Here is a 23,464-nt window from a genome sequence, read left to right as displayed (position 1 = left end):
GATCCACGCTAGACTTTTATTCATGGACCGCATTTCTGTGTGCATATCATCTTTACCTCATATATGATACAAATGAGACCCTCCCCCCAAATCCTGATTTACTGTGTTCAGCAAGGCAGAGAATCTGGACAGCAGCAAAAAGCCTTCCTTATGAATTAATTTTAAGTCCTTGTCTGAATTGCCCCTTGCTCACCTAGGACACTTTTGAACATCAGTCTTCTGCTGGGATAGATTTTCTATCTTGCAACAGAACGACAGTTAACATTTCAGCCAAATTCTTTGGAAAAATAAGACTGCGACATACACACACATAAAAATCACACACCTGCGCATACACACTCACACACTCACACAGTTAAAAGCACTGTCTCCCACCAATCCGAAAAGGCCTTTAGCAGATTCACCAAAGATATTAGGCAGTGAGTCTTCTGTTCAAGCCCACCAGGAAGGTTTTTCACACCTGCAGAGTCTGAACACCGTGTGGACATACAACACAGACATCACCGAATCTCTAGAATATGCCCACAGGGTGGGCTTAAGGCCATCAGACTGTTCCCATACAGCAACAAAGGCTCCTCCTCACGTCTGCCTGCCAGGTCCCAGCAAAGTTAAAAAAAAGGCAGCTCCATTTAAAAGAGTCAGGCCCTAACTGTGGGGTACTTTCCTCAAGTCAAGAAAACAGTTTCTGCACAAGCCAATGCTCTGCTGGTTTTCCTTAGACATAAAATTTACTTTATTTCTTTTCTTAAAAAGTTAAAAATACAGAAGGTTCAGAAACTGATTTTCTCCTTGCAGATGTTCAAACTGCAGCTTAAGGAGAAACCAATCCTTCACTGAAATGTTTCTCTTAATTATTTTTTTATTTTTATTTTTTTCAATCATCACCACCATTAGGACAGAGGTTGAGGAGCACTGACTCCACCACTAATTTGATGACGTAGTTTGATTCCAGATTCACATTTCCAGGTGCCAAGAGTCCAGAAAACAGCCATGCTAACTTCTGCCTTCGTATGAGATTTTTTTTTTATTGAACACAGCAGTGACCGTTGGCATCTTTGAAGCGTAATCGCATCTTAGGTCGGTATTTCTCAAGGTAAAGCAGCTGTTTGGAATTGAAAGCTCCCCTCCTTTTCCTAAAACAAAGAGAATGAAGGCTAGTATCAATGGAAAAAGTACTGCTTCAATCACCATATACGTTCTAGGGCAGCTTAGTCCTCGTTTCAAAGCTTTGCTCTATCTTCAAAACAGCATTATGGCTTGGTTCTGTATCCATTGACACTTTGAAGAAAGATAAATCAGACTAGCACATGCAGTTCCTCACCTGCACGCCAATATTAAAATCAAAATCCAGTTGGTAAATTTCAGTATATTTTCTTGGATTGGGAGAGTTTATTTCCATCACCAGCAGTAGTCACTGAACAACATCAAGGTCACCCTTTCCTTGTACATGCATGTGCTACTTATATTTGTATCTAAATGTTACGGTCTTACTCAGCTAATATAGAAAGAGGTTCTCAGAAAAGAGCTTCTCGATATAAAAGGTACCATACCCAGGAAGAGAAAAAAGCAATTTAAGAAAAGAAAAATTCAGAAAAATCTGTTGACAGCAATACAGTTTACAAAGACAACTGAAGACCCTGGGAATCCATAAAAGGATGAATTGCTTTTTTGGCAAAGCTCATTCAACATAATCTTACCTGCTGGGCTTCATTTCAAGATCTGATGTTATCACTAAACCAACAGAGCTCTGCAATCTCATCCTTCACCAGTTTTGTTATTTTTCCAGACAGGGTGGTTGCTGACATTTCCTGGGTGGATAACGCACTCACCCACAACACCTGTGGGAGTGCCAGTGCTCATCTACTTGCTGTAGAAATTCTGCTTGGGGGCCCAACCTCACGAGAATTTTATTTTTTGTTTAATTAGGAGTAATTAGTCCATGTTCAATTAATCCATAGTTTTTACGGCCTAGCTATTTTTTCCTCCCAAGTTCAAAATCTTTGAGTATTAGGTCAATGGCTTAATATATAGTCCAGATTTAAAGCCTCAGCATTAATGTCAAAGTCATGCCCATTATTGTCAGGATATAGCTAATAGAAAACAAATCACAAATCTAACAAACTCTGCTAAAGACGCATGACATTTAGATATAATATAAACCAAGAGATTTCTTGAAAATGGGGAAGTTTAACTTACTGCCTTATAAACTGAACTGCATCTTCGTACTTCATTCCACATTCAATGAGAGCAAGTGCAACCAGTACAGGAGCCCTAAAGGAGAAATCAATATTTAAGGAAGATCTAGATAAACAACGTATTGAACCCCCTCAAAATACATCAAATTAATCTATAAACAGATAGCTTAAGTATTTTCTCTTTTTATCTACAGAAAGACATTTGCCTGCTGAGTACCTAATGTAAAATTTCTTTTAGCAGGCAGCTCTGCTTCCAGCACCCGCACAAAAAAATAAAAATCAATAACTCCTTAGCGTTTGGGGCACGAAACAATAATTCTAGATTTTTATGCTTTCTCATTTCACTATAACCTAATTTTCTACTTTGCTCAAACAAGTGTGTAACACCTCTTGCGTGCATTTTGCTGCTTATGACACTGTAGATTTAGCTGTTCGTGAGACAGATCTATAAAGCATTGAACAGATGACTTGTATAGATTTTTTTTAATTACACGCTGTACATGGAACTGGGAGTTCGAGGGACAACAGAGTCAAATTTTCTATTTTGGAGTCCACATTTTGGAAATTGGTTAAGTGTAAAGAGCTGGCTTTTCAAACAAGCAAAAATCCCAGTACACACTGACTTTCTCCTGGACTGATGTTCACCCCACTGAACACACACAGTTGCAAAAGGCACCTCTGAGTAGTGAAGGATTAAACAGGTGCTAACAATTGGACAACTCGCACTCCTGGCTAAGCAAAAACATAGCTCAGGAGAAACAACTTTCACTGCCATGCTGCACCTGCATAAACACAATTATTCACTTTCCAAAGGAAATATTTTGAAACTTCAAAAGCCACCTTAACAAAAAAAAAAAAGTAAAAGCTGTCTCTCTTTACTAGAGTTGAAGTTCAATTCCCTGCTATAGGTGGACAGTTTTCCAGATTAAAGCAAAGTCTGTAAAGCTCTTGCTTTTCCCTCTACCAGAAACAGTCCGAGAACAGCAAAACAGTCATTCTGTAAGGAACAGACACGAGTTTATGCAACATACACAAGGTGGGAAGCCTTTGGAACCCTTTGGCCTGGTATTATGCAAGAAACAGGAGAGTTGAAAAATCACTTGAGTTACACGTGGCCACCTCCCTAAAGCTGTTTCTCAGATAAAAACAGAGCAGAAATGGATAAACACATGTGAATTGCCTTGGGTTTTTGGCTCTTGTATCTTTGAAGAGGTAGAGGGAGAAACTATTTATTTCCCCCATCTCTTCTTCTCTAGAGGTGGAAATTTAAGAGCTTGCTGCACTCCAACTCTGTGCTTACTTGACTTCTTTAATCCACCTTTCTTGTTCACTCATTCATATCCTCAAATATTAACAGCCCCATGGTTATTGTAAGAATACTAACACTTATGCTCCATTTCCTTCTAGCCCATAGGATAAATATAACATTCAGAGATTACAGTTGGGAATATGAATGTAGCATTTTGCTTTCCCAAATCAGTCTTTTTTTTTTTATTTCATCTTGAAAGGCAGTTCTTCCCAAAGAAGGAAGTTATCTTTTGAGTGCTGAGAAGAGAAACCATCAGTCTGCACGTGAGCAAGAAATGCAAGCCTAACTCTTCTTACCACTGAAACGAAGCCACTTTAGAGTAAGAACGTAATTGAACCAGTTTTTCTAAATGCGTTTTCTTTTATTACCACATGCTTAATAGTATACTAGGTAAAAACAAGAGGAAATTAAAAAAAACAACTGTACAGCTTTAGAAATTGTACTATACATGTATATTGTATTTGTCAAGAAGCACAAGAGATTTTGTTTTCGCAGAAAGACATAAACTTCCAAATTAATAGCATCTCTAACTGCTTGTGTCGTTCATGATTGACAGAAGTGTTCTGAACATCCTCTCCAAGTTTTTCCTCTCATCCTTGATCAGCGTTATGAAATTACTGAAGATTTTTAGCAGCAATAAGTCTCTCTTGCTTTAATGACACAAACTTGATGCTGCTTTAAAGTGTTATTTGGGAGAAAATAGAGAAATTGCCATTTACTTAAACACCTTCCGTGACTTACCTCCCAAACAAACTAACATTAAGTCCAGTATAAAAACAAGCCAGCAGAATACAAACCTTCCCAACCCTGCAACACAGTGAACAGCGACACAGCATCCAGGCTCTTCACGAAATTTGGTTTTCAACAGGTTTAGCCAGTCATCAACTATCTGATTCGGGGGTGGTGCTCCATCATCAAACGGCCAGTCCTTTGAAGGAAAAAAGGATATTAGCTATATGGATTTCAATCCAGAATCACCAGCAAGGTAACCGTAACTGGGAGAAGCAAACTATTCCGCTCAGCAAGAAGTACATATTACATGAACAGTGCTGTGAGTATTTTTCTGGTTGCACAGAAGTCCACGAGTCGATATCATAGCGCAACACTAAATGTTTAACAATCATTTAATTGCCCTTTTCAATAAAATTTCAATAAAACTCTACACTAACTCCTTTGTAGTATAGAGTTTTTAGAAAAATAGCTGCCCTTGAAATATCATTTCATTAAAAACATGTAAAAATCAATAGACATTTCAAATAAACATTTGTAAGATGAGAACGCTGTAGACTTTTGCCTGTGGTTGTGTCAGCCTTTTAAAATACTATTTGTACTGCAGCCTCTGAACAGAGGAGAAGCTGCTTCATGACAATCCAAAGGGATCAGCAGAGGAGAAGGTACTGCGTAACAACTCAAATGGATCAGTTTGTCCAGCTGCCATGAATCCAATACGCAAGACAGTTAAAATTACCTCAGTATTTTCAAGTCAAAAAACCACATTCACAAGTGAAAAAGAAGAGTGCTTAGACAAAGGCAAAGTCAATAACTAAGCAGCATTTACAATTACATTTCTGCCTATTAAAGGGGTAGCCAACATTTAAACTATTTAGGCCACATTTAATATCATCAACATGGCCGTCAATCAAAATTACATGTCAGAAGCTTCCCATTTTCCTGAGGTCACAGCTCTCTCCTGGAACTCGTGCTAAGCGGAGTACTACACGTCCTACATTTCAGGCCCAAGCACAACATCACATGCTTTATAATCTTCTCAGACACGGGGAGTGCTGTAGAAAGAGCACTCCTAGATGCAAGGGAAAAACTAATACTTAGTAGTTACTTAGCACTTTTCATTAGATGACTGCAATGCATTTTACAAGAGAGACTCCTAGCCAGAGTTTCATATTATTCAACCACCTCTCCAAATGGTAGGGAAATTGCTTTGAAAAGAGGCCTCTTCTTCCCCCATTGGCTAGAAACAAGTCTTTCATGTAGTATCTTGAGAACAGGTTAATACAAAGTAATACTCTCTGAAGCTTGAAAGAAGAACACAGAAACTCTGAACAAGTACAACCAAAGGCAAAAAACCACCAGACTTTTCATTTTGAAATGCACTTATTGCTACCGTAACACTTCCTGAATAGCAAGTACGGCTTAGCACAGACCTCAGCCCATGAGCACCTTATAAATATGTTAGCACTTTAAAAAGCTCCAAGGTGGAAACATGTGTCTCGGACCTACAGAACCAAAAAGCTTTAAGTTACTGAAATAACTTTATATGCAATTAATTCAGAAAGATACACAAAATCTGAAGAGTGCAGAGAACTCCTTTTTTAAAGCAAACGGGAAATTAAAAATATCTGGGACAACACAGCAAAATAAAAGGCTATAGAAGCAAGATCATAAACTAAAACTTGCTCTTTCTAATAAAAGGCTTTTATGAGATTTTCCACTCAAGCACACACTGCTAGCTGTATTATTTTAGGCCTAGTGTCATCCACTGTCCCAGGAAGAGATGAGCTGCCAAGAGAAGAGGCTTTACCCATCGCAAGATATTTTCTTTTGAAACTGCCTTGCAAAGAACAGGATTTACATGTCAGTTCTGTGCCCTAGTTTTAGGTAAAATTAATTCCTTTCCTTCAGACCAAATGCAGGAGCTCACTCCATTGCTTTAGCTTACGTGTTAACCATCACATCCACACAACTCTTGTGCTGGCTTGAATTAATCACAATTGTTATTTCCCCACAGATCATCACCTTCCCAGGAATGGCACACCACTGACATTAAATTAGCACTGATAAAACACTGCTGCGTGGGACACTGCCCAGAACAAGGAACAAGAATAACTCTGGGACTAGAAGAGTAATTGCTGCAAAGTTTTGCAGGTTTTTTTTCCTGATTATGAGTTCTGCCAGCATCACCTCCAAATTCCTGTCGGACAGGATAGAAAACAAATTGCTAAGCTCCACGACCAAAACAGTCATTAATAACCAGGATGATGCACTGAGATTGCACAAACATAAAATATAGCTCTTTTGTGCCACCCTGCAGTAGCTGGGAAGGATGATAGACAAGAAAGGGTTATTCTTATTTACCCTTTATCTGGAGCAGCCTTGCTCAGCAGAATAGCTCTGGGTTTGTCAGTCAGCAACAACTGCAGGACTGGCAATGCAGAACTGAGAAGACCAAGAAGCAGTAACAGGACTTTAAAACGACAAAGGACCCTTTCTTCAAAACCCGTGTGCAACTCGCACTGAAGTTACAGCAGCAAAACGCTCACAGAACTGCCTGCATCTGCGTAGGATGGGACCGCAGCCACCAGCGGTGAATTTTCCCACCTTCAATACCAGAGTCCACAGCGATGCCGTATCGGATGGCAACGAAGTCACAGCTCTAACATGGGCACTCCTGGCTGCCCGCTAGCATTCAGGCCATTCTGGTCAGCACAGAGTGTCAAGAAAGTTTGATCCAGGGATGAACAGTAAATGAAGGACTGATTGAAGGGGAACAATGAAACGTGTCTTAGATCCTGAAGATAAACAAAACTCCTTGGTTGCCAGCCAGTGCAAAAATAATTCCAGAAAAAAACCTGCCACTTTTTCCGATGTAGCATTTCTACGTCACAAGACCTTACACATGAACATAACTGTAAGAACCGCGTAAGCCCACAGAAACTAAATCCATCCCCACCTCCTGTCTCCTGGATTTAATCTCTGTTTATAAACAAGCGCATGCAATAGTACTACTTCAAACATGGAACATCTAATTCTCTACTTTCTCACTATGCCATCTGCCAAAGCTACTCTCTAGCTGCCACATTCTACCCATCTTGCCAGTACATGATCCTGCATCCCGGCATGAGAGCAGGCTTTGCTAAAATGCTCTCATTTTCAGGGGTTTCACTACGCTTTTGACCTCAACAGTTTTAAAATAGACACTAATCTCTCTCAGGCTGTGTTTTTAATCTTAATGTTATTTTTGCAAGCAAATATTAGCTTTAAATAGTGATGTGTTATTTTCTCAGCCAGATGGTAATTCAATACAATTTCTGAACAGCAACAGGACTCTGCTTTCAAAAAGCACGCGTTCATAGGAAGGAAAAGCTATACAGGAGGTGGTCACGTCGGTGACTAGTTAAGCTTATCTCAAATAGCAAAACACTATTGCAATACAGTAAATTAGTTAAGACAGCCTCATGACTGGGATCATCAGGATCACTAATGACATTAGCAGCAAACCTTCCCTGTCACCTCCTGCTTTCTGTTACCCTTAACAGATGCCTGGCAGATTTATGCTCTTCTGTTTTGCCTTCTGCAGCAGCGGAGTACTAAGAAGAACTGGTACATAAGAAATGCAGAGAGGCTTGTTAACTGCTGCAAATGTGTCCAGACACAAGACTCTCGCATGTGTTACTCAAAGCGAAAGGCTCTCCAACAGAACGGTGCTTAGCAGAGCTGGCGGAAAGACCATTTCCAGTTTTTAGAAAAGCTTCCTCAAAAAACTACTTTCAGTTCAAACCTAGCCAACACCAAGTTTTGAAAGTTTCTCGAGAACCAAAATCCCCAAACCATTTCGGAAGCACAGGCTCCAGAGCACAGAGCACTCCCCAGCTCCTGCAGCTGCCCCAGAGGCCACGGACTGGAGAGAAGGTGGGTTTTGCTCACAGCTGCAGGAGCCAAGGTCAGCTGGCCTCACAGGGCAGCCAGCCTGGCAGAGCTGGACACCTGCAAAACTGTCCTAAGTCTTCTAGGAAGAACTCAGATCTCTGCTCTGGCACCGGAACACAGAAATACTCTAAGCCCCAGCTTAAATCAGAGCTCTGAGGGCTTCCACACCAGAAGTTTAATCCTTCCAGTCTCTGGCAACCTTCAGAGTATCGCAGCTAGAGGTTTCACAGCAGCGTGCCCAAGAATACTGTGATGCTCAAGTCCAAGACAGCTCTAGAGCAAACAAAAATGCTATTCCAGAGCACAGCCCTAGGAGCACTGGTAGCTCTGTAGTGACTGATTTTTCCAACAACACGGAGGCACACGTGGCTGCCTGGAACTGGAGTAAATGCTTATCAGGGCAAGGAGCCAAGAAACCTGACTGACCTGTATGTGGAGTTTTCACAGATATGCCAGGATACAAGTTTTTCTCCTAATGGAAAACTGCAGAAGTTTTCCTCAGACAGAGCCATAAAAATCAAGAGGCAATAGAAGACTGACTACCTGCAACAAGAAGGTAAGATGCAATTTCTGGCCTCAAAACAGAGCATTACTCACTCCAGTAAAATAAACTGATTATATCTGACACACTATAATAATTCAGAAGTATTGCCTGGAAAAATACTGCCTGCAAGCTTAGTATGAGCACACACCTATTAAAAAAACCTCCCCTAAAACACCAAGCAATGCTAGACGATATAGTCAGACAGTCATTGCATAATATTAACTCTGAGTAGCAGTTAAGGAATTCCACCTGCTGAACAGGGAAGCCACCAGCAGCCAGGCTCCATTTAGGGGTGAGCAGCGAGGAGGCTATCGATCAATATCCTGCTACAGCCAGCCTATGGAAGCCTGAATCAACATGTCAGCTATAGTCTCAAAGTTGGCACTTTTTGAAAGAGCAAGAAAAGGGAGTTTTATCTGCAACCCGAGAAGGTCACCAGTGAAGCCAAGAAGTGCTTTATCTAGAGAAAAGGACCAAACCAAGTTGTATGAAACAAAGCTCAACATTGGATTAGTGTTGAACTAGTTACTAAAAGGCAATCAAAATATCTCAACAAATCCAGAAATCCAGGAACAGACATTTCTAGTGCAACTAAAGCACTCAGGTGATACTAATGAATCAGCAAGTACCTTTCACAAAAGTACAGGGAGTTTCTCAAAACCAGCTTTATCTGATGCAGAGGATCGCATTGCTTTTGGCCAATCTGAAACGGTCATAAGCTCTTGCCCAAAGCATGAAGGCCTTCCCCACCACTTCTAGACAAGTGATTTTTCCCTTTTAGACAGTTTTAAAGGCAACTCACTAGAACCTGGATTCCTTCTTTTTCAATAGGAGCTTGATCATAAGTGGCATCACAAACTCGCACCAAGGTTGTCACTCCATACTTCTTCAGCTCCTTTAAGAAAAAGGAAAACATGTGAGCACATTGACAGAGTGAAGAAATAAAGAACTTTCTCATCAGCTACAAAACTAAACATTTTACAGTTTCAGCAGTGCCGCGGCTATTGCACAGCTTCAAGGTGGCTACACAATGAAGGAGCAAGGGCCAATACAGAAAGGGGGATTTATGGCCTACATCAGGACAAGGGTTACAAGTGACAGGAATAAATGTGAAACACCTCTGAATTCTTCTTCTCTAGGGAAGTGCCAGGTGGAAAAAAATTGCACATATAAGAGCAAAATTAAAATAGCTGCTTATATTCTCCATGCAGCTTCTTCTTCTCTTTAAATAGAAGCCTGGAACTGTTTGCTTCAGCCAGTGTTGACATTTTGAGGCAGGGAGGAACAGAACACACACCACCATACTCTAGCTTCCTTGTAATGCACTATAAGTAGCACATTGTGCTAGATAAATAATCAGAAGATCAAACAAAAGCTGTTCCAGTTCACTTTGAAGGTTCATACAGCAAGCAGAATTTCCTCTCATATTTGGACTAAATCACTATAACTCCTAACAATTAGCAATAATATATATTCCAGAGTCAAGACTCCTGAAAAAGGAAGGCAATCCACAACAATGGGAAAAAAAAAATATTTATAAAGACCAAAAGAATGTGGCTTTCAGAAAAGATTAACCGCTAATATCCGAACACATTCATGGTGAAGAGCACAATGCTAAATGATGGAAATCTGTTAATAGCCCCAGTCAGACCTCAGTATCAGATGACAAGATCTCTTTGGAATCAAAAAGACCTGCATGTGCAAGATAAAAGTCCTCTAGATATAAGATATAAGGACACAAAGATATAGCAGGTTTGGAGCAAGCTAACATGCAGAAATACACTGTACTACTACTTCTCTGATGATATAATCTGTTACTTTTTCAGAAAACCGAGTATTAAATTTTGCAGTATTTAAGATCTTATTGTGTCGGTAATGGTCTGATCATTGTAATTGACTCTTCCCACAGTTCGACCCAGGCAAATGTCATTTTTCATGGATAAATTCTGGCACCCGAAATCTCTGACAATTCTGGGATTAGTTGGGCAGTTTGAGACCACACCCTGTAAATTAAAACATCAGTTTAAGTATTGTGCTTTATCCTACTCTAAGGAAGAGGAAAGCTCAGAAACCAGTTACAATTCTGTTAACTACTTCTTTAAAAGACAAAAAGCGAGCAATAGAAATCTGACTGTGATCAATTAATTATAAATACCACTGCCATCGGACCAGCCTAAATAAATTGATATATTACAAACACTGAAATATTTAATGAAAAATAACATCTAAAAATCACAGAACATGCAGCCCTTCAGAAACCAGGGCCAGAATGACAGCAAGGGGGTGTGTGTGGATTCTAAAACGGAAGCTCCCACAATTAGAGAAAGGCAGGACTTTGGAAAAAGTAATCAGTGGATTCTCTTCTCATACTGTCAAGAGAATGTGAACACTATATTAAAGATAAAAATGCATTAAGTTTCAAGCAACATAAAACATATAGGCAAAGCATTGAGCAACAGGTGTGAAGAATAATTTTCAGTACTTCTACAGAAACCATGAGCACATAAGGGAAGAAGGATGATATTTGGAGTGCCTTACCTCTATGAACTTGCTGAGGGTTGCATTGGTTGGGTTGTGAGTGATCAGGAAACGCATATTCTCATAAGTAATTTCCACGGGGGCTGGACGGTTCATAATGGCAAACAAAATGTGTAAGGGGCCAAAAAAAATAATAATAATAAAAAAAAAAAATCAATAACCTTGGAAACGTTTCACAGCAGAAAACATTAAAAAGACCACTAAAATGCCTGGGATTGATCAGAGCTTGCTTTGACGTGTTTGTTCCTTAAAGAATTTGCTTCTAGAAAAGCAGGTTTGCTTCAGAATCCACTTGAATTCAACTTCGGCCTCAATTACTGCAGGTGGTATCCTTCAGACTCCAAAAATTCTGACTACATGCAAGACTAGGCAGCCTGTTCTACATTTAGGCACTGGTGAGGCAAAAAAGTAAGGGCAGATTTTCTCTCCACTTTGTTTTCTTGATGCTTAGTTTTGCTAGAGTCAGTAAGAGGAATATGCTTCCAATGTGCAGAAGATATCCCATATATTTGAGTGTGTTCGCTGTGTCTGGAGTCTTCAAGGCAAAGTAATTATGGCACGTAGAACCCCCTGCACTCAGCTCACTTGTCAGCCAGGATGCTGTGCTGGGCCTGGCAGAAGTCTGCCCTCACACTCAGAATCGCCATAAATGTGCGACGTATATTCCAACGGAACACCTAAAGAGAAGAAAAATATCACGTAAGAGGATTTGCTGCTTCTACTTCCAGAAACACCAAATATCGTCCCTGCCAGAGAAACTCAAATTAGACTAGATAAGACTATGTTTAAAAAACAAACAAATAAGAAAACAATCTTTACTAGAGTCTGGGTAGTTGTAATCCCGAATATTCTTTCGGCACTGAGTACATTCTAACCCAGAGACACGGGACTTCTCGTACTGCTGTCGCAGGCAGCCAGGCACCAGAACCGAGAACAAGGAAACCTTTCTGTGCTCTCTGCGGCCCCTCCCTCCCCACCAGGTGCTCTAGAAGAGGAGAAAATAGCACAAAGCCAAGTACACGCTTGAAAGTGTCTGTTGGTACAATCATACCTGTTTGGCTTAAGCCCAAATATGTAAAATATATTGTCAGTATGGCTTTATTTTCTGAACAAAATAAGCAGTACAAGCAGAAATAAGAGGATAACTGCCATATATTTGATCTTTTGCTAGCAGATAAATTTCACCAACATTGTTATATCTCCAAACTCCCTAGAGTAGTACGGAGAAATCCTCCAGAAATCAGTCATTTCAAAAGCAACCAAATGGCCATTTAGCAGTAATAACTTTTAGTTATTCTCAGTCCTATCTGTATTTACAGACTAGGGCATTAAAACAGCAGCAGCTTCCAGTCCTAACACACAGGATTCAAAATATAGATGTTTTAGCAACAACAATAAAAGATGGAAAATGTAATTCTACCATGAAGTTTAGGGGGATGGAAACGGAGCTAACCTAAACTAGTTCAACTGATTTAAGAGTGAAACACTAAATAAGCAACACGGCTTTTTACAGCGTTTAAAAAGCACGAAGCCAAAGAGTCACAACTGACACTTCTTTAAGGAAAAAGGTTTAAATCAGTTGAATAAAATCCAAACTAGCAGCCAGAAGTCACAAACCTGCAACTCAAGCGGAAAGGTCAACGTGGCACACTCAAGTGAATACAATTAGGGAAAAAACATACATGCATGGAAGTTCACACCCCAAACTTCTGGTTCACTCAACATTTTAATGAGATCCTCACTTTAAAATAGTCAAATCAAGTAGTACAAAATTACCTTTTTCACTGACATGAAGTCAAAAATCACCCAAAGAACAGCAATTATTTCCTTAAAGAACAGCTTTCAATGCCAAAAAAATACATTAATTAGGTTGCCAGAGGCAAGAACAAAGATGTTTTCAATAACCTCCCCCGACCTTAACGCAGTTCTTACTCTGAGTGACTGAAATACAAATTTCAAAAATGAATCCTGGAATATTTTATCAGCGTAATGACTACAGGATTAAGTCTCACCCCAGATGGAAGAGTCCCATCTAAACACATCATACTCAAGTCCTTACACTTGTCAATTCTTGCACGTTTGTCACAACTCTCTCATATACACTACCGAATCTCAAAGCGAAGGATTTGTTAAAATGTATTAGTCTGCTATAGCTATGATGTACTAGGAACAGAATGACTAAAGTTTCAGCATCCACATGCATCCAACACCTGTAAAACTTGATGCAAGAAAGTCTTTTTTCAGGCAAATACTGGCCCGTTTTTCCCAGATTTGAATACACATTCCTGTTGCCCAACATGTCCTGGAGAGTGACCTGCAGACTTACATTACAGGAAGAGTTTCAAAACTAACTTTTTAGGACCTAACAAGGTCATTTAAATAAAAACAGTGGTCAACAGATCTTGGCATAGGAGATCAAAACTTGGAGAGCACCAGAGGCTTACAGCATTACAAAGTACACTGTCGCAAAGGCATGAGCTATTGTGTCATATTTAAACAAATCCTTTAAACATTTTTCTTTTCAGCACCAATAATTTGGTTGGAAGAGCCTCATCCAGTGCTATTTGCACTGCGAGTTGTATCAGATCAGGTCGTTATGGTTACACTTCTCCTCCCTAAAGCAAATCAAAGAGGGAATTTCAACCCAATTATGTTAAAAGTCTTTTGTAAAAACTATTTACCAAGTCATTAAGAAAAGACACAGAGAGATGACATGTTCCAGTAAATTAAGTATGGCAGGGAGAGTCACCAACTCAAGTCCTGCTCTCAGATCTGCAGCTGCTCGTGGTCTGACCTTGGCCAAGCCACTTTCAGTAGCTCAACCCATCTGCAGAACAGGAATGACACCATCTTACCTTCCCCAAAGGAATATTACTGAAGCATTTAATTAGCTAGTAGCTAAGGAGTGATTAAAAAGGTAAAGCACTGTATTTAAGTCTGAAAAATGATTTCCAGAAGGATAAGAAGTTTATTTAGCACGCAATCCTCTTTTTAAAAGTTTGGTTACCAACAAATATATCCTTTCCTCCCATGACTTTTCAACTGCTAAGCTAAAGTTTAAAAAGAAAAACCAAGCTTCCAATTAAGAAAATGAAAAACAGGAAAAACCCTATTATCTACAACTTCTGATCTCCCCAAGTAAATACTTTAAAATTTCTTCCTCCCTGCGTTAGCAAGCAAATTTGCACTTCAAAATCCCAAGAGAACTGAGCACTATCAAACTGGTGATGATAAATAGTAACCAGGTCTACGCACAACATAAAACAAGAAATCATTTTTCAGCCAATTATCCTTCAACTTTTTATACTTAGAAAGTGAGATAGCACATGGAGAGAAACCAAAAAATTACTACATGTTTTATGTGGCCGGCTTTAGAAAGGGAGCAGAAGTACCCAACACGTCAACGCTGCCGAAGAGGTGCAACAGCTCCATCAGGAACCACAGGAGGAGGAAAAGCAGAGACAGCACCAGAAAAGCAGCCAAGCAATAGCCACTCATGCATCTGAGAAGAACTAGATATGCCTGGGAGTCAGTTCCTAATGTTGTTTAACTTAATTATCAGGGAATAATCATCAATCAAGATGCCTATCTACACAACCAAGTTTAGTGAGCTGTGACAGTCTCTGCGCCTACAGACAGGACTAATTTAGGTTATAACTAACAGCACTGTGAGCTCCCCACCTCTCACACAGCCATACATGCCAAGAAAGCTTGATAAAGCCTAATGAGGCCAATTTGAGAAGAATGTCTTTCAAAATACTATGAATGTGCAAGAATATGCTTAAAATGTAAGCAAGGGGCAGACCTATTAACTAGCACAAATAAATCAGGGTGATTAACTAATTAAGAGAGAACAGTTAAATGAATTCCTGACTTGACAGAAACTTCACTTGAGATTTCTTTAAGTAAAAATCTAACACACCTACAATATTCATCTCCAGTGGCTGGCTCCTCTATCATTGCATTGACTCCTAAATTAGACACTTCAATAAGGCAAGTCTGTATTGAGCTTATACAAGTTCAGGGAGACAGGTCTAATGAAAAACAAGTAATAACATCGTAAGGAATTCCTAGTTCCACCATCTCCTTCAAAACACACCGGTAAAAGTGCTGCCTTAGCTACACTGAGACAGCGAAACAGCTTGCAACAGCTGCAGCTTCCAGAGATTGCAAAACACAGATACCTTTGGAAAGGTCACTTGGATCACCTTTCAAAATAACCCAGTGCACAGGATGCACAGCAAAGCCCGCTAATTTGTCACTCAGTATTAAAAGAATACTTCAGTGTTTTGAAGACCAGTATTTTGAAATCATCTCAACCAAATTTGTTCCTGTGAGTGCGAATCCACACTTGATGTTAAAGAAGTCGAGTCACGAGCTGCTGAATTTTTCGTCTTCTATAAAACGTCATTCTTGTGGTTTGCACTTACACACATGGAATCGGCATCTCAGCACACTAATGGTACACAACTTGATCCCATAAAAACTGCCATCCTGATATGACACTGCAGCCCAGCCAGTCTTCTCCTGACACTACATACGTTATATTTCACTTCCCTGCATTGCCTCGCTAAGTGACCCACATTCAATCCATACACTATCGAAACATCCCGCTGCTTCTAAAGCACGAGGTGCTTTTCAAGTGAAAGAAATCACCAAGACCTCCAAATTGAGCCTTAAAGCAGTGGAAACACACGTTAACAAGAACCAAAGCAACCATAGAAAAAAGAAACTCTGGAACTAACATTCTTGGAAAAAAATCATGAGCGCTGTCTGAAAGAAGCTCGCTCAGAATGACACGTGCCTAGAGAGGGGTGAGGTCAAAAATTTTACTGTTCCACCCTATCCACCCCCGCCACGGAGCTCCCTCCCAGCCTGCTGACAAGTTCTGCGGGTGACTCATTCGTTTCCTTTCACACTAACCCAGTTGATCCGTCCTAGGCCATAAAACCCACGGCAGAAGATAGAGATCTGCCTTAGCAAGAGAAAAAAAAAAGTCCAGATTAAAGAAGTCTCATCTTAAAAGTGACACACCGGGAAACAGTAAGAATTGTCAAACGTACCATGCAAGACTACTCAGCAAGCGAACAATCCTGCAGCAAAACTCAAAATTGAGTACTATGCAGAAAAAGTTTAGCTGCCATCCCTAAATTTGGGTGAGGTCAAACCACTGTATCCAACACTGGCATCGATGCACAGAGATCATCATCCTGGCAAGCGCAGCAGATACTGCATTAGCTCTTTCAGAAAGAATTGATAGGCATGTGTGCTTTATGCTTCAGGTCTTTTCTTTCCTGTGAAATAGAACCTGCTTCGTAGTTAAAAATGCTAAAATGCTGTTCTGACACAGGATTTTTTGAACGCCTTCCCCACCCACCATTTAGTTTTTAAAATCCCTTCAGAGGACGCATTTGAATGTTATTTACATACCATGCCCAAAAAGCTTAAAGTTACTAATGAGTGTTTGAAGTCAAAACCAAAAGGCCCCTCTAAGAAAAAGAAATTTAAGCTATTCTCCTATGTAAGTCACAGAATTACATTTAAGTAAAATCAAGTTACTTTAGACAACAGTTCATGAGTATGTGACGCTAACAACTCATTCCTAAAAATCAGAATGCTGAGTCGCCTAAGCTGTATCAACTATTGGGTTTTGAAAACACAATCCTGCTAGATCATCAGCTTCCCTGACAACTCAGACTAAATATTCTCACACTTGAAGATGAAATATAAAAAAAAAAATCCTACCACCCTAAAAACCATTAACAAGTCAAGCAGGACTTAAAAGCAATTTCAAATCACACAGCAACAGGGATATTACTCTATGAAGTTACAGAGTTGAATTACTTGCATCTTAGTCATCTCACTTATTTGAATTTGCTGTGTACCTCTGCAGGAAAAATGACTTAGTGGAGAGTTGGCTCCTTTTCCACGCTCCCGTGGCAGTTAAATTCAGTCTGAAAACTGAAACTTACTGATAAATTTCACTGCACATCCACAAAGTCTCAATTGTTAAAATCCACAGTCCATTATTTCAAGCAGAGCTAGACTTTCAGTGTAAGAGACCAAAAAGAATTTAACTTTTTAGTACAGAACATAGGGAAACAAAAAGGTACACCTAACAGTGACCTGAACAGACACAGCAACCCAGCGTCTCAAGTGTTATAACAGTAAAAAGGATCAAGAGATTTAAGACGCCTTTACTCCTTCACAATTAAAAAAATGAGCCATGAGATGATACAGAAGTCAACAGCCACTATAAAGGTATTTTATACTCTCTTATGATATGCATCAGCCAGATACTGGCCTAAATATGTGGCAGCCTGATCTAGCACTGCAATTCACATGCATCAAAGAGAATAACTTCTACCCCAGATTCTCAAGCCATTAGGTCTATTTTTCAATGTTTAGACAGAGCTGCTTTAAATCTCCAACTCTTTAACAGGCAAATAAGCTGTCAAACTAATCCAGATACAACAGACAACACAGAGCTGCTCTCTGCTAGTTCACTAATGGTACATTACTGACAACATGTTTTCTCCTCCAAAGATATCAAAATATACAACCTACACTACTTACAAAAATTATCTGCTTGCACTACAATATCTCAAGAGCTATGTTTTCAGCTGTGGATCGTCTTCCTTAAAGCCAGGACAGAATTGTGCCTTTCCATAAGCCATGTGTCGCCCAGCTCTCCCCAGGGCTGCCCGTCAGCGGTCTCCCTCCCAGGCCTCACAACAGTTAACCAGCACACTGGCACTCCACCACGGGGCAAAGTCCAGTGGCAGAAGTGAGGAAACCGGCTGCGATCACAGTTCAGCTCCGATAGAGGAAGAGCATTTAAGTACTGCTGTGTGGAAGAGGATGATGGATATTTCCAGGTAATTAAACCTGAAGTCAATCACTTACGTTTATTAGAGATGTGTGTAAAAACATCAGAACTAGACCCTATGTAAGAAGACTGACTTTCCTGCCTGTGCATCCATACATACACAGATCCTTACTCCTACCTTAACTCCAACCATCTTTTCTTTCCAACAGTTGAGTTCATTAAATCCAACTATTTCTACATGGTGAGTCATAAGGAGATAGAGTTTTCTGGCTGCTGCTAGTGGTGGGTTTATCTTTTTTCTTCTTTAAATACTAACTGCAGTTCTGAGTCAGAACCTGACTGGTTCATTTTGGGAGTTTTGAAGTGAGTTTCCATTTATACAGTAGCCTTTAAAAGCCAACTTTCTGCCTTCCTCCTCCTCACACTGAAACCAACAAGCACACAGCTGCCCTGAGAGAAAAAGCAGATCGTGACTAATCACACCAAGGAACCACAAGGAACCATCACCGCAACTGAGTGGAGGCCACTTCTTTGGTCATCCCTGTACCGTAACACCTCCCAACCTGCAACCTTGCCTGTGCCCCAAATCCCAGACCTCTCCCGCTCTCAATAACTAAGGCTCCTCACCCACCAAAGCATGTCCTAAGCAGCAAACCACAGCCATTCCACATCACTCCGTCTCAGGGCCTTCCTGCAGGTCACTCTGAGCACCCTCAGCAACACCAGTACTTTCTTTAGCCAGAACTGGCCAGACTTCACCAACTCCCCCTTCCATCCCAGGCAGCTCCAAATCCCACAGGGCAGCCCTCTATCTACACAAACCAGCCTCGGCATTCATAACCCTGCCCCCACTCAAACCCCAGGAAAACCACCACATCCTGGACACCCTTCCTTTCCAACTCCACATGCCCCCCTCCAGCCTGAGAAAGATTCCCCCCTCAACATTGCTCCCAGCCTTCCCCCTCCATTTTCCAGCCCAGATCCCAGAAAAATTCTTTACCCTTTACAGATCATCTCCAGGCCTAACAGATGGCAGGCCCCCCTTCCCCCAAAACAACCCTCCCATCCTTTCTCAAACTCGTCTCCCATACATACACACAAGAATAAGTAACACCCCCTCCCCTCAAACAAACCCCTCCAACTGCCCCCCATACCAGGTACAAGCAAGACCCGCCCTATCCACCCACACCAACCTCTTTACAGTCTGTCTCCTTATCCTCCCACTGTTGCAATCTTACAGGCAGTGACCTCCCCTCTCAACAGCCCCCCAAGCCCAGGTACAAGGCAGACTCCCTCCCCTAAACCATCCTTTTGGGGTTCCACAGGGGGATGCACACAAACCAGTCCTGCAGACCTCAGGGGTGGGCACTATAAGTCAACTCCATCCCACAGGGGAGGGGAGGACCCTCCAAACCAGCCTTACAGGTAGAAACGACACCCCACAAAGCAGCCCAAACCTGCAGGCATGGGCTACTACCCTAAACCGCCCTTTACCAGCCATGGGGGTCCCTCATACCAGTCCAGTCCCCCAGGCAGGGGGGGACCCCCCCCCAAAACCAGCCCCAAAGTACAGTAAGGACCCTACAGGCTAGCGAGCTGCCCCAAAGTCTGCTCCTCAGGCCAAGGGAGCCCACAAGGTCCACAAGGTTTCCCCAAACAAGGCGCACAGATCAGGGAATCCCCCCAGGCTAGGAAGAACCCCCCCGAACCACCCCCTCAGACCAAAGAGAGCCCCCTAAACCAATAAGGACCCCCCCCAAACCAGACCCGCAGCCCATGCGGGACGCCTAGAGCACAAAGACCCCCCCAAATCAGCTGCAAGTGCCACAGGAGCCTCTCTACATCCGGGAGGTCCCCACGGACCAGCCCCACAGGCCGAGCGATCCCCTCAAAACCTCCCCAGGAGTCAAGGGGAGCCCCCACAGGCCGCCCCGGAGCCACTGTCTCCCCGCTCGCAGTCCGGGCCCGCCCCGGGGCGGGAGCTCCGGTCTCCCGCGGTCCCTCCTCACCCGAAGCCCCCCAACTGTCCCCCGCCGCGGCCCCTCACCCTGGGCATTGAGCGCGTCGGCGTTCTTCCGAACGGGCCCGGCGCCTTCCACACACCGGGCCGGGGGACGGGAAGGAGCGGGAGGAGGCGGGAGGGGGCGCGGCGGGCCCAGCCCGGTGGCGGCGGGGCCCGTGACGGGGCTGAGGCTGCGGCTCGACCCGGTCCGGCCCGGCGGCGCGGAGAGACCCGAGAGCCCGCGCGCCCCCAGACGGCTCCTCGCGCACAGGCCGCTCCCTCCCCGCCCGCGCCCCGTGGTACGGCCCGCCCGCCGCTGATTGGCACGGCCCGCCGCACACCCCCGGCACGCATTGGTACGGTCCGGCTCCCCCTCCCCTCCCGCCCCGGTTCAGCGCGCCGGGCGCGTCCACCCGCCGCCGCCGCGGGGATGATCAGGGCATGCCGCCGCGGTACGAGCGGCGCTGGAGAAAGCCTAGCTCCCCGCGCCGTGTCACCTGCCGCGGGGAACAGCTCCCTCCATCCCGCTGCTGTCGGAAAAAGCCTTCCTCCCTCCCCAGCGAGGGAGGCGGCATTGGTACAGCCCGCTTCCCCCCCTTTGGGCATTGGTATGGCGGCCGGAGACCCCGGGGGCGGCTCGCCCTGCCCTGCGGTGAGCACAGGCACGGAGCGAAACGCGCCGCCCCGCTGTCCCCAGCCACCCTTGGTACGCCCCGGCTTCCCCCCCCCCCCCCGCCACACCGTCGCACTTGGACTGGCCCTCCGGCCGCACGTGCACGCGGGCCCTTCCACGCCGGCACGCCCCCCAGCGCACAGTAGCAGTGGTACAGCCCACCCCCCGCCACGCTGAGTGGTTCGGTCCGCCCGGCGGTTCCCACGGGCAAGTTTTTCCCAAGCGCGGAGTGACATTTTCTCATTTTCTTGCCCCCAAAAGCTGCCCCGCTGATGGGGAGCGGCTGTGGAGACTGCCGCGGCCTGTCGGGAGAAGGGAGCGTTCAGCTATGGGGCGAAAATCACCGGGGGTCCCAAAGAACCCCCCAGGATAGCAGGGTTAGCATCAGAGGAATGTCTCAGCCCCTCTACACCCTGAGCAGATCAGACAATGTGAAAAAAAGAAGGTAGAAGTGACTTAATCTACGGGTGGTGAACTGCATCCCGGGCTGCATCCCCAGCAGCGTGGCCAGCAGGGCGAGGGAGGGGATTCTGCCCCTCTGCTCCGCTCTGGGGAGACCCCCCCGCAGCGCTGCCTCCAGCTCGGGGGGTCCCAACAGCAGAAGGACACGGAGCTGTTGGAGCAGGGCCAGAGGAGGCCCCGGAGATGCTGCAAGAGCTGGAGCCCCTCTGCTGGGAGGACAGGCTGAAAGAGTTGGCGTTGTTCAGCCTGGAGAAGAAAAGGCTCTGGGGAGACCTTAGAGCCCCTTCCAGTGCCTAAAGGGGCTCCAGGAGAGCTGGGGAGGGACTCTCAGTCAGGGAGAGGAGCCATAGGATGAGGGGAAACGGTTTTAAACTGAAAGAGGGGAGATTTAGATGAGATATTAGGAAGAAATTCTTTCCTGGGAGAGTGGTGAGCCCCTGGCGCAGGTTGCCCCAAGAAGCTATGGCTGCCCCGTCCCTGGAGGTGTTCAAGGCCGGGTTGGACGGGGCTTGGAGCAACCTGGGCTGGGGGGAGGTGTCCCTGCCCAGGGAAACAAGATAAGCTTTAAACTCCCTTCCAACCTGAACCATTCTATGATAAATCAAACAGCTAATGACAGCTGCCACCCACAGCTGCATGAGCACAGGAGAGGCTGTGGGAAGATGGGAGCTGTGGGTGCTCAGGGAGTACGGCTGAGGCAGCTGGTGGAAACCCTGGGGCAATGACAGCCCGTTAGCAAGAGCGGGAGTAGTTCATCCGGGCTCCAGGAAGGTGCCGTGGCATTTACAAGCAACGCAGCTGTCAGGATGAGACAGGGATGGCAGGCAGGGAAAGAGAATCTCAATGGAAAATCTGCAAGAATGACACTGAAGATACACAACGGGGGTGAAGGAAAGAGACAGTGTGAATGACGAGGGAACTGAAGGAGGAGGAACAGAGCAGGCACGCGTATCAGTGACCCACGTGGCTCTGAAGCTGTCAATAGCAGGAGCTCACTTATACAGGTGACATGTTTTGTGCAGCAGAACTGCAGAGCCATTGACCACTGAGTGACGGGCCTGCACAGCTTCAGGAGGGGCTGTTTGGAAATAGCACCCTGGAGGCACGAGGGACAGGACAAGGGTCAGGCGGCATTACCTGATGACGTCGGAGGCTATGTCTGTCCATGAACATCAACTTCAGCTCTGCACAGAAAGGGCTGCTGCAGACAGCGCTCTGTCACAAGATATTGAGAGATCAAATAAGAATCACGTGGTTCCTCAACAGGCTAAAGAACATGTGTAACTTCACAAGTTATAAAAGCTGTTGTCTTCCACATGTTCTTCACGTCTTTCACATGTTCTTGTGCTATGACTGTCAAATTATTAATAAAAGGCCACATTTGATGCTAACTTAAGGAGCTGCAGTGCCTGCAATGTATCCTGTGTGCTAGTTAAATATCGGCTGCCTCCACAAATGACAATAACAAAACCCCCTGCACACAAGGGTGCTCACATTTGGAATCATCCTGACTGAAAAAAACATTCAACACTGCTTTGCTGGGTTTCAGGCCTGTGCAGACAACCCTTCCCCTACTAGCTCCACCCCAGCACCTTTAACTGGAGTTCCTTAACCTCTGATAATTTTCTTCACTCTTGAATACCGCATAACATTACCTGCCACACAGGAGCCAATTAGTCTCTCCAAAGCCCTGTACCACTGCATGGAGCTAACATGACCAATATGCCACAGGCTTGCCTCCCCAGCAGGCACTGCCAAGGCCCTGTATCACAGTGCAGGGCTATGAAGGCAGGAGGGGGAAGGCTCAGCTCCCACACAGGCAATACCAAAGCCCTGTACCACAGGACAGGTCTGTGAGGACAGGCAGGCTGCAGGCCCAGCCCTCGAGACAGGCTATGCTGGCTTACCGTACCCGCTGAAGGCCGGGGGGAGTAGATACGCTGCCCCTCTCGCTCTCCAGCCGGACGCCGGCCCGACTCTCCCCGCAGCCCGGGCCTGCTCCGCGCTTCGCGCCTCAGAGCTGCCGCCTCGAAGAAACACTGAGCGCGCATGCGCCACAGCCGCCTCGGTCTGGCGCGGGCAGCCTGTGCGCATGCGCAACGTAGCCCTTCCCCCCCCAGCTCCTGCGCAGGCGCTGTGAGCCCGCGGGGGGGCGAATTCTCTCAGCAGACTGTGACTAATGTCACGCCGGTTGATCTACGCGTTGCGCAGTCGAGGCCGAGGGGGTGGTGCCGCTGGCCCCCGCCC

General features: G+C 44.3%; 1 protein-coding gene across 2 annotated transcripts; it reads right to left on the bottom strand.

Annotated features, from left to right (window-relative positions):
• Positions 1–701: 701 nt before the first annotated feature.
• Positions 702–20,349, bottom strand: PTP4A2 (protein tyrosine phosphatase 4A2). Of its 2 annotated transcripts, none has more exons than XM_082494357.1 (6): positions 20,128–20,349; positions 11,252–11,928; positions 9,516–9,608; positions 4,302–4,432; positions 2,197–2,271; positions 702–1,133 (listed from the first exon to the last, which is right to left on the bottom strand). In XM_082494357.1, the coding sequence occupies exons 2-6, from the start codon at positions 11,345–11,347 to the stop codon at positions 1,025–1,027; spliced, it is 504 nt and encodes a 167-aa protein (XP_082350483.1). In that variant the 5' UTR covers positions 11,348–11,928; positions 20,128–20,349; the 3' UTR covers positions 702–1,024. The 2 variants fall into 2 exon arrangements, with proteins under 2 accessions (XP_082350483.1, XP_082350484.1); XM_082494358.1 differs by lacking the exon at positions 20,128–20,349 and adding an exon at positions 20,090–20,105.
• Positions 20,350–23,464: the final 3,115 nt, after the last annotated feature.

The sequence above is a fragment of the Vanellus vanellus genome (assembly GCF_965231255.1).
Source record: "Vanellus vanellus genome assembly, chromosome: 22".
In the NCBI taxonomy this organism is placed as follows: Eukaryota; Metazoa; Chordata; class Aves; order Charadriiformes; family Charadriidae; genus Vanellus; species Vanellus vanellus.
Note: the sequence above shows the minus strand (reverse complement) of the source record. Positions and strands in the feature narration are given on the sequence as shown.